Source organism: Malaclemys terrapin, chromosome 9, assembly GCF_027887155.1.
Source record: "Malaclemys terrapin pileata isolate rMalTer1 chromosome 9, rMalTer1.hap1, whole genome shotgun sequence".
NCBI classification, from domain to species: domain Eukaryota; kingdom Metazoa; phylum Chordata; order Testudines; family Emydidae; genus Malaclemys; species Malaclemys terrapin.
The window spans coordinates 17,832,437-17,844,808 of NC_071513.1; the positions used below are offsets into that span (position 1 = coordinate 17,832,437).

At 40.2% G+C, this 12,372-nt stretch overlaps 1 protein-coding gene across 1 annotated transcript in view; it reads right to left on the reverse strand.

Annotated features, from left to right (window-relative positions):
- IRS4 (insulin receptor substrate 4) overlaps nucleotides 1-12,298 on the reverse strand; it is a 30,552-nt gene extending 18,254 nt beyond the window's left edge. Inside the window, exon 1 of the mRNA XM_054038886.1 lies at nucleotides 8,556-12,298. Coding sequence (XP_053894861.1) covers nucleotides 8,556-12,093 — 3,538 coding nt within the window. The 5' untranslated portion in view covers nucleotides 12,094-12,298. The remainder of the gene's footprint in view (nucleotides 1-8,555) is intronic.
- Nucleotides 12,299-12,372: the final 74 nt, after the last annotated feature.

The following is a 12,372-nucleotide window of genomic DNA, read 5'->3' on the forward strand; positions in this document are numbered from 1 at the left end:
CAATTAACAATTCCCATTAAACTGCTTATATCTACTTCCCTTACAATTATACATAAATCCGAAAACAAAAATATACTACTTTAAGTATTAATAACCACTGTCAATTCCCACTCTCTCCACATGTGATAAAAGGGTAGCTTCATGAAAACAACATGCTGACACAATAAACCAAATTTTAAGATGAGGGACAAAAAATTATGAGATATTCATTCCCAACATAGTAAAAGTGTTACTTCACAAAAAGAAGGATTTCTCAGTTATCCTTCATGTTATCATAGTTAACCGAACTGTCTAGCTGGTGACTCATTTGTTGGATTCAAAAGTCAGATTTTCCAGGAAGTTATTTCTCTATGTACAGTGTACTTTTTCCAGTTAATTTCTTTCCAGACCACAAAACAGTGACAACACTGTACACCATGAAGTTTCTATAATCACTAAAGAAAAACTATCACATGCCATACAGTTTATAAATAGCAACGAGTTTTATTCAACCATTTAATTTTAATTCTTAGTTCAGTTGTCACCATATTCTTTAAGTTTCATGAGGTATACCTGATATTTGTTTTATAGTAGTTCCTAAAAGTTCAAGTTCCATTCTGCAAGGCACTGTACAAACATAACAAAAGAGCTTTAAGAGCTTAAAAAATAAGTAGATTTTAGTGTTCAACTGATCATGTGAATCATCAGAATTAAAAAATGAAAGTTTTACACCACTGGAAACCTGAAATACACCCCCTTTCCAAAACTGTAAAAACATTCCTTTCTAGCCATAGTTGTTTGCAAGATACTGACATTAAAATCACATTGGTGGAGACAGTGGCTAGAGCACTAGACTGCAATTTGGAAGACCTGGGAGATTCCCAGCTCTGCCATTGGCCTGATGGATGAGCTTGGACAAGTCAGTCTGTCCTTCAGTTTCCCCGTCTGTAAAATGAGGATTGTGATCCTTAGCTCCTTGGTAAAGCACAGTGATGTACTAATGAAAAGTGTTATATACGAGCCAAGTATTATTCTGATTGGGTGTGGGAGGAACACATGGTGGCAAACTTCAATTTAACACGGTTTTAGTGGTTATATCTCAAGAATGGTTATAATAGAACTAATGATGTATACGGTCTGAAAGCTTGAAAACGCAGCGTTCAAACAGAACAATTGTTAACATTTTACTCAAAGGGACTCACTAGATTATTGATAATCAACATACAATAGCACAGGTATTTTACTTTTGTTCAATATTTGTTACTAAATATTAACGTCATAAAACAGTTTCACAAAATTTGCTTCAAAAGCTGTGTGTCAATTTTAACAAGTGAAAAAAAAGTCCAATATTTTTTCTCCATTTTACTGGACGAGCATAGAACCTCAAATGTGGAAACAGATCTGCTTATAGTGCAAGTGATCTCGTAAGCCTTTACTAAGAGAATAATAATGTGTACTTCGGTCATGGTTTTGCCAGACTACTAGAGATTTATACTGTAAATATTCAGCAATACAGCAAAAATACTAAAAAAAATTTTTAAAGTAGGCAACCCTTTTGCATTAACACCTTGTGTTTCATTACCTGCTGGAGGGAGCAGGAGAACCCTTTTGCAGGCCAATCAACTTTTTCTAAACATTGCTCCTGAACCAGTGATCAAAAGCAAAAACCCTCAAAATCCAAACTCTAAGAACTCAAGAGCCTTTGGACACCATTATATGTTTCAGATTTGTCATCCTGACAGACTTAATGGATTAGACTGATTACCTCTGCCTCATTACAGCCTTCAGCTATCCCACAACTTCCTAATGTTCAAGGGTCTCTCAACTAACATTTAAACTGTTACTAAGGCTCATGAACTTTCTGAGACTGCTTCAGTTTCAACTAGAACAGAACTGATCAGCTTTTCTTTCTCCCTAGTGAACTTGGATGAGTGCTTGTTCCTTCTCTTCTCTTGATCTGGCAGGCGTATTTTAATTCTCAAAAACGGGTGAGGACAACATTTGTGTTTCAACCTGTGTAATAGTATAGTATAAACTGATCATTAGATTGTCTTTAATATGCTAATTAAGCTACATGTGAGGAAAGAAGTCAAACAGCAATTTACAGGGTGGGCCAATAAGGCAGCTCTCCAGGTCATTACAGCCATTTAAGTATGAATCACACAGCAGTACACTATCAAAGTATAAGGACAAACAGCAGAAAATTTTATCCCCTGCCTCCAAAAACAAAGATTTAAACAATTCTTTCCCCAGTTATTTATTACTCCAGTCCTCTTTTAGTTGAAACTCAGTTGATACTCTCCTAGATTGTTTTAAATAAAATTAGATTGAAGATCTTTTTTGTTGTTTATTTTACTAGAGAGTGGATTCAAGAATCCTCTCTTCTCAAAAGTGAACTGAAGGAACAAGTAGAAACAGGGGTCTACTGGAACACAGGAGCTCCTAGAAATCCATAGATACCAAATTATGTCCAAGGAATACAACTACAATTCAGCCTTGCTAATCTCATATCATCCAAACCCAACTTTTTTCCCCATGAGTTAATGGATCCAAAATTCAGGATGAGACAAACCCACTAGGTCTTTTCAGAATAAGACAGAGAATTTACTCGGACAGTGCTCACAAAAGTGAACAAGATGAACTGCACCTATTGCTGCATTCCAGTGAGCATAAGAAAATAAAATAAATAAATGGAGGCAATGTCCAGCAGTAAGTAAACCTGAGCAGACTTAGGAGTTCCTGGAAGGATTGGATAAGCTTTACAAGCTTTTGCTCCCACCCATCCACAAGAGGAATGATGTGATTTCTACACCTTCAAATGCAAAATTAGGAAGAGAGAGTTTGAAATTGTAGAGGCAATTGTAGAAGGGCAGTAACAAGGCACTAACCTAAGGCTCTAATTTAAGATGAAAGAGAAAAACAGAGATCCATTCAATATTGAATTAAAAAAATAACTTAGCCTTCCTCAGCAGGCAAGGCTGGTTCATTTTCATTTTCTAGACTTGCTCACACATCACTGAAGTTACTAGTTATAGTACATGCTCCAGATTCTCAGAACAAAATTTTTGGTAGCTATCTCTTGCTAATGGCTGCTCTGACACTTTTTCCTAAAATAATTAACTTTAGGAAAAACAAATAAATATGCACATATACATGTCCAAATAATTGTAATTTATTTATGTAGGAGTTTTTTTTTACACAGACTCAATAAAAATAATATAGAGTTGTCTCTATTCTTTACTGAACCTAAACAGAACAGAAACACTAATAGGTGCTTTGCACATTCTTGCCTCTTTTTTGTTGTTGTTGATTCTTTTGCTTTTTTTGTTGCTTGCTTCTTTTAAAAAAAAACTTGCTAGCTACTAAGTCTGCTGTGAAAAGTGTTATTAACAAACATACAAATATCACTTTTTACAGCAGACTTACTCAGCCCTGGCAAGCCTGGGGACAAATTAAGCCCTGGATAGGAAAGTGGGTAGGGCGGGCAATAGGAGCCCGGGCGATGGAGGAGGCGTGAGCTTGGGGCCAGAGCCCACCACCCTGTGCAGCCAGGGAACCGAGTCCAAAGTCCCATGTCCAAGTGACAGGCCCAGGGGTGGAGATCAAAGCCCTGTGGCTGTAGCCTGCCCCCCACCCGACCCCTCCCAGCCTGCTCCTCCAGCTTTTGTGTCTCCAGAGGGGGGCAGGGCCCAACCACTGGTGGCGGCCCCAGGGGAGGGGCCACTGCTCTGCCCCTCCAGGAGGTTCTGGCTGCAAGAAAAGCCCCTGATGGCCGCATGTGGCCATTGTGGCTACATTTGAGAGAAACAGGAAATTTGTGATTGGGAGCAACAATTAAAGGGGGCGGGGGAGGGAAATATGTTTGAAAACTAGCTGCAACCAAGGATTCAGAATCTGCATTAGCACAATCAGAGCAGTATCAGATTATATTTAACAAAATGTAATATGTCACAGTGTCAAGAGAGTTATTTTTCTTAATTCAGCTTTTTTCTTAAGTTACAAGTAAAAATGAATTTTGGTCAAAGATATCATAATTAATTCACTCCTACGCTATAAACAGTGAGAGAAAATCTGTTCTGCTTTCAATAGTTCATTCACCTACACTTGAGAAGTGATCCTGTGTATTTTTAAGCATTGCAGCAAGTCACTCAGGTTGTTAAAATATGTTACCACAAGATTAAAATGTTTCTCCAAGAGGTATTATCCCTACCATACTGACTTCAAAGATGCAGGGTATATGTCAATGTGCAGACATATTACAGTAGGTTACTTAAAGTTATTTTTAATATACTACTCTGCCAATATAAAACTGCCTCAGTTTGAAGAGAATTTTAAAAAGCCACAAGCCTCAAATCCAAAAAGGGCAGTTACTGGTCAAGTAACTGCAGAATTTTAATTATTAACTACTAAAAGATAGTTAAATAAAACTCCCGATTTGTGACTTTTTCAGAATGACCGATATGCATTATTTCCCGTCATGTTTATAAATCTAAATGATGAAAACTACCATGAAAGAAATTAGAATAAATTCTGTTTTACAGCCTTTAGCTTCCCTTCTAAATCTAGAGACACTTGCATTTTAAAAGGTCTTTTATTTCAAAGGCTCCAAGATAATTAGCATAAAAATGTTATGCAAAACATGTAAGAAGAAACATGATACAAGAGTGGGAGGGGAAAAGGTGGGGTGATAATAAGCTGCATATAACATTTTCTCTGAACAGAGTAATGTTTTGTCTTGAAGAAACACACTTTAACTATATATAATTCTTTCCTATAGTTTATTATAACCCGATTCTCATTATCCACCTCAGTTTCTACAAGGTGCAATAATAAGGTATACATTAACAGAACACTGTTTGAAGTGGCTTTAGAGTTCTGCACTCGAGGACAAAATTCCATGACTCAGATTCATATAATCAAAAACGCAAAATGCTTGCCTCTTAATATCATGTGACAACTTCAAAGAGGAAGCTGTTTTGTTCAATGAATTCCTAAAAATGTAAACATTAGAAATCAAAATCCTGTATTATTTTAGTACTATATAGTCTAACCACCTTAGAACCCAATTTTGCCTAGGCCTAAAAAGCCTTAAGGCAGACCAGTTTTCTTTTTCCATCCATTTAGGGTTAACATCCTGCCCCTCCTCTTTCCATTTCATGAATGGGGAAATATGAAGGGTTGTTTCACATCACTGAACCAGATGAAATTTAGGAAGCAGAACTTGGGATCAGTAGTGCATTAGGAAGCACACTCCCTCTCATATAAATGCTGCAGTTAAAACTGTATACCTTAGCTAGATTGTATCTTTACATTAGATAAATATACATAATCATTAAACATACTAAACCATTTTTAAAGACAAATATTTCATTATACACAGGAGTCACCTTAAAAGTGGATTTTTTCCCCCCATGCAAACAAATTGAGTGAGGAGTAGGATTTAAGAAGGGGGTGGGGGGAGGGCAGAATGGGAGAGAATGTAAAGCTCAGCCAAAAGTTTGCAAATGTAGTAAACACATTAATTTGTTACAGAGACGTATCACTCCTGGTCAGACTTAAGAGGAAGGAACCTTCCTTGTCCAAAATAAAAAATTTAAAGAATTTTAGCTTTTTTGTTTAAAATCCTGTCACAAAATCCATCACTTTGGGGAGAGAAATGCTATGTTTTCTTATTAAATATTAAAATCAAAACCTTACCATAATAGAACATGGCAAAGTTTTGTTTAGTGAGTAGGGACTTTATTAATGATGATCTGTGAAAAAATTAAACCATTTTTGTAAGCCATGTTCTTGTTATGGTCCAGATATACACTCTGGATGTGCTGAATGAATGTTAAGACCCCATATCTAACTTGGATCAACAATTGGTAAGTGATATAGAAAATTTATCTGAACTTAAATAAGTAAATTATAGTATTATACATTAGTTTGTTCACCACTGAGTCTGTCTGAGGCCCACCCATAAATGCACACACACCACCCACCTCACTTCTTTATGTACCATAATTATATTATGCTGCTTTTAGGAGGAAACTGGCTTTTGGACCTTGTTTTGAAAGAATATATATTTTTAATAGTTAAAGGGCCACCATCAACTTGAAATCTAGCAATATCATGTACTGCAAGCAGCTCGGGCAAGTGTAAAGTTTTATGAACACAATCTCTTCTGTTTTTAAAAGCTTTTGCCAATATATGAAAGACTTACATAACAACCCAACTGAATGTACAAAAGAAACATTGAAACCAACTGTATGCAAAGTGCTATCAAATGCATAAAATAAACAAAATTAGAGGCAGAAAGGAGGAAGGGATTACAGAAAAAAAAACTTCCAATCACAGTAATTTTAGATATTTTCTGTAACACTAATAAATAAAATGTTTCAGACAGAAGTGCAACTTTTTAGATTCCCTTTAAATATTTTTTATATGCAAGATTAGTAACATGGCCAGAATTGGCTCCTCTGATCTTTCTCCCACTATGTGGGAAATTATACTTTACTGAATATAATTACAACATAGCATCCTTACAGGACTTTAAAACCTAAGATCAGTAGGATTTTTCATCAAATTGGCTGTATCAACCAAAATGCTTTTGATTTAGTGGGCAGATCTTTTGAAGTTAGAGGCCTTTGGCACTTCAGAAAAAAGCTTTTTTTTTTTTTTTGGATTGGCAACTTTCAGAGTCTTCTAAATTTGATCCCAACCAAGAAAACAAGCAAAAACAAAGAAAACAAGGCAAACCACACATTTCTGAGAAGCCCCAAGCAGTGGCTGCCAGACTTCAAATAGTATGCTATCTGAGTCAGTGTTATAGCTTCCAGTATTAAAGGCTCTCAAATTTTAAATTCATACATAATATCTTACAACTAAATTTAAACATATGTACAGACTTTAAGGTGAAGATAGAAAATAGATTATTCAACATTACATAGTCTATTACTCTAATTAGAGGTATAAAGATTGCTTTGCATTCCCAAGCAGTGAAAGTATAGGATAGCTATTAATACCTTTTCCCGTTTTTTCTTTTTCTCTCCTCACTGTTTACAAGAGTGGACAAAATACCACTGTTCAACTATGACTAGATATTTCATCATAAGTTACAAACTACAAATACCATTTTTGCAAAGGAAGAGGTAAAGATATTGCTGTTTGCTATCTACTGTTTCCTTCCCTGCACAGGAGAAGATAATCAGAAGTGGACTATCATGAGGGGCTAGAGGATAATAGTATATACACCTCAAAATATGGATTGTGCTTCCAAGGTAAAGTCTTGAAGTTCTAGGATTTAAGAAATACAGCGTATGGTAGGACATAAATACTGACAGATGCTTCATGAGGTGGAGAGTGTGGATGGAACCACAATAAGAGATCCAGCTGAGGAACTACCATTTCCTACTGCCTCCAGAACAGCAGAGAGCTTAATATTTCTTTTCCCCCATCTGCTTAAGGGTAGTCAGTCAAGAGTTGTCATTTCTCCCAGGACTGTTTTGTTTGTTTTGTTTTTAATGTATACATTAGAGATAAATACAATTGATACTTTAATTACTTTAAACTGGTTAAGATTCAAATGAGGGAAACCTGGCCACCCAGCTTTGACGTTTGCATTCTGTTTCCCGATCCTGTGTACAGACTTCAAAACCTGCTGATTGCTCCTATTAATACAATTATCTGGCTTCCCATAGGCTGAATGGCTCAGCAGATGCTCAGGAGGAGATACAGGAGAGTGGGGATTTATGGGCCTACCAACCCCTCATATCCTGCTGGAAACTCATACTTAAGATAATGAAGTTGGAGGGTAGGGATATCAAGGAACAGAATTACTAAACTTTGCAGGAACTTAGCTTCTTGGCATCCTGCTTTCCATAAACTTCTTTTTTAAACCCTCAGAAGATGTTTCAGAAGATGGATTCTCAGCAGGATAGAGAGATATCAAGAACAGAAATCTCAGGGGAGACAAACTTCTGGGCAACCTAGAGGTCTGGTTAACCGAGTTTCAGAACATAGAGATTTGACTGTACTTGAAAAGAGCAGGACTCCACATACCAGCCATATAAGAACATAAAGTTCATTTCTTTTCATTTTATTAAAGCACTGTATTTGAAATCCAAATTGGATTTTTAAACTCAATTTAGTGGTTTTTGATCTTTTCCATTATCCCATGTTACAAAAGAAGAAAATTTGGGATCCCACCTGTCATAAACAAGAGTAGGGTGATCATGACCGTAGATTGAGAAGCCATGATTTAGAGCATGATCAAGGTTTTATCAAGTTAAAATATTTTATACAGTCCAGCTTGACGGTAGTTAGACAATACATTGACCCATCGAGCAAAATATTAAAATAGAAGAGTGGGCTAGATAATGCTAAGCTCTTCAGGCCAGATACTGACTTTTGCATTTCTTCTATGCCTACCACGCTGTTGTGATACCAGAAACAACTTAAAATAAGACATACAGAAATTTACAGTAATATTTCCCCATTTTAAAATATAAGTCAATTACTATGTTTAGATCAACTGTGACATTGAATTCCTGTACCAAAACATTTCATATGAAAACATTTTTAAAGTTACAAACCTTTACTTGCAGAGTTACACTTCAAACCATCAGATCTGGTGAAATCTATGCTTACATAAGCTCCACTGTCCAAATTTGAAGTACCATTTTGAAGATGGCAAGTTGGTGTATTAGTGCTTGCCTCACAGTTCATAGAATCATCACATAAATTCAAAGCTATGTAGTTTAAGCCATTCTGAAATCCAGTTGAGGTATCCCTGGACATCTTGCTTTCGTGACCATCAGAAATGTTTTCCTCGGGTTTCAACCAAACATTGTCAAATGAGGCAGAGCTGTGTCTTTTGCTACTATCAGTAAAGAAAGAAGAGGAAGTAGTTACAGCCCCAGTAGACGAGAATGTTTCAGAACTGTGCCTTCTTCTGCCTTGTGGGTCAGCTCGAATCACCTTAGGTCCCATGGGAGAATCAGAGCTAGGAACAGAGAAGCTACTGCTACCTGAATATCTGTCAACAATGCACAGTCGATTTACAATGGAAGAAGGACTATCAATCTTTATACCATTGCTGGATTCTGCGGTAAAAGGCCTAAGTGGTGTCGTTGCCATGTTGAAAGTCATCTCTGTGTAATCATCAGCCCTACTACTTGTACTGCTAACACAAGCAGTATCAAATGAAAGTCTAGCATAATCATTTGGCTGGTTTCTGGGGATACTGGAACTTGCATAAATTGAAATATCTGTTAAAGAATTTGACAGTTCCTTTGATACTTTTGGTGACTGCACATCAAGGTCAACACTCATGTAATCAGAAAGTGGCGACTGTCTGTGGTCACTACTCGATCCTAGAGATGATGGAGATCCTTCTGCAGATAAAGAATATGGTGTATTACTTGCTTTTTCACTGAAATCAATATTTATGTATTCACCAGGGCTAGTTGGCTCAGGTGGAACTGTTCGATCGTACATTCTTGGTATAGTATTACTTCCTCTTGTACCTAGAGGAAGTCTTGTAGGCCTGGTAGCCCTGTTCTGTGCAAGTCCTTCATCTGACACTTTCACAGCAGATGATTTAGAAATGCCATTAGCTAATGGTTCACTATTGACACATTTGACATTTTCATGTTCATCATATAACAGTTTTCCAGGTGAGGACATTGGAACATATTCATTATGATCTCCATTTTGTCCCGATAATGTCTTAAAGCTTCGTGGCAGAGAGAAATATGAACTGAAGCCTTTGGAAACAGTGTTGGTATGAATACAATTTGAATCACTGGGCTGTTTTGGAACTGCTGAATTACCAGGTGACATATCCATATACTCATTTGTCACCTTTTCATTACCCCCTTTAGAAATACATCCAGCCAATGGACTTCGTACAGGTGAAGAACTAGCCCTGGGAAACATCATCATATATCCTCTGGAGTCCACCTGAGATGACGACCAAGAATTACTAATTTGTTTGGGGACAGATACACTTTTAGGAGTCATTGGCAAATAATCATTGTTGCTTGCGAGTGAAGACGCAACTCCTGGCATCATTGGCATGTATCCATCATCCCTGGCTTTACTTCTGCTTTGGTTACATACAGAATCAAGGGTAGCATCACTGTAGTCAGGTTCATGGCTCTCTTTTAATTTTGGTGATTCCGAACAAGGTAACTGTCTGTGCCTTCCTGCAGAATCTTCATCTAAAGAAGCTGTGGTTTGTGTTGTTTTCTGCTGCACTGTTATAGAAGTTGGTTTAGTCAAAGAATAAGTTCTTTTTCTGAAGCATTTTTCAGCTTCCATATAGTCATCCCTTGAGCTATCATCCGTTTGTTTATTCATGGACATGTATTCACTTAAACAATTCTCTTCTCTGATAGGTGGTGTGTTTCCCAAGGAATCTGGAGTATTACTTCTGACACGAAAGTACCTGAAATCCCCAGGGCTAGAGCCGTATTCATCAGAAGAAATAAAGCCCCCATCACTTGGGGACCCACAGACAGATGAACTGGAAGGCCTGGTTAGTGTATCTGAGGCAGAGCCATGGCCACTACTGGAAGAAACACTAATGGGGCTGGTGGTGGAGGGGAAATGAGACACTGGGAGGGAGGCAGACCTGGTATGATAAGAAGAGGTGAAAGCTGCTCTGACGTACCTTCCACTCCCTTCTTGCCGGCCCAAGTTCATCCTTGCAGTGTTCAAATGGATCAGACTCCCAGTCACTGATCTGAAAGGTCTGGTCATTGTCCCTTCCCCTTCACTAGATGTTCTGAAGCGGTATGAACTGCTACTCTTGGTGGTGGGTGGAGTCCCCCCAGTAACACACTCAGTTCTGGATCTTCTCTGCAAGCCAGTCTGGCTAGGAGGCAGGTTGCCCAGATGCCTCCTAGTGGTGATAAAGGAGATAGGATTGGTACCACTGCCACCACCAGATGACTGGCTCTTGCTGCGGGGCCTGAATTCTGTAAAGGCCTTGAGAGCTTTCATGGTCTCTAGGAAGGTCTCATGCATATTCTGGGCAACTACTGAATCATCCACTTGCATCCACAGTTCACCAGGCCCAATGGAAGCAGATCTGCCCACCTCAATAAAGAAGAAGTTCTCTGAGTGCCCACAACGGCGGATGTTCATTAGCTGCAAGTGGACAGCAGGTACCTCTGAATTCAACTTTACTAGGTAGATAGCCTTGCTAGATAGGCACAACCTGTACACACCAGTCAGGTTCTTTGTCTGTCCCAGTCCCTTGGGCTTCACATTAACCTGCCACACCTCTTTGTATATGGTGCCTGGTCTAAGCGCAGTTCCATAATGTTCATCATCCTCATCCATCTGCTGATCTGTCTGGTCCTCCTGTTCTAAGAACCCCCTCTTGCTCTGGTTCATGAGCTCACTGATTGCCTGGTACCAGGCCTCCTGCTCCACCTCATTCTCAGCCAACATGGCAAAGTATTCATCCTTGGTATAAAGGGCAATGATGTACTTATGCTTGGCATCTGCCCTCCGGCTGACTGTGAAGCACTGGTACAGGGGGATCACTCGCTTGGGAGGGGGGCAGCAGAGGACAGCAGACCCACTAGCAGCTGCCGCTGCCCTCAGGCTGCTCTTGAACTTCTTCTCACTGTCATAGTATTCAAGCCTCGCCGGGGCCAGGTGGCTCTCAGCCCGCAGCACAAAGTAGCGCTTGTGGCCATGCTTCTGCTTCCTCAGGTAGCCACATTTCCTCACGTCATCCCCCACAGGAGCCACGGACGGAGCAGCTGTAAGAGGAGCTCCTCGTGCTGTGGGAGCTGGCTGGCCACCTCGCCCACCAGAGAGGGCCCCTCGCCCTGTGGGAGCCGCAGCAGCGGGCACCTCCTCCTCCTGCACCAGGCACAAGGAGGCGCTGGGCGATCTTTTCAGCAGCAGCAGCAGGTGGTGAGGCTGAGTGGGCGGGTAGGGGCCGCTCTCGCCCAGCTCCTGCTGCTCCTCCGCCGTAGTAGCAGTCCTAGGCACTCCAGCCCCGTGGCAGGGTGCGACCCCTCCTCCAACGCTCCGGGTGCCCAGCTCCGCCTCGGCGCCCCTGGCCGCGATACTATCACCTCCTCCGCCCGGGCCATTCATCCCACTCGCCATCTTAGGGGCCAGCGAGCTGGGGTAGGGGGGAATCCGCCCTCACAAGGGAAGCGTCCTCCAAGCCCGGCTGGACATGAGGCGCCGGAGGGCTCCGCTCCGCTCCGTACGCGAGCTCGCCAGTCACTGCAACGCTTGCCCTCTCGCTCGCCGCTCCCGGCCGGTCGCAACGCGCCGGGCTCTGCTACTCTCACTCACACAAGCTGCCTCAGCGGTACCACGGCGAAAACATCACGTGACGCTGCAAGGGAGGGGGGAGGGCGAGTACAGGGGACGGGGCGG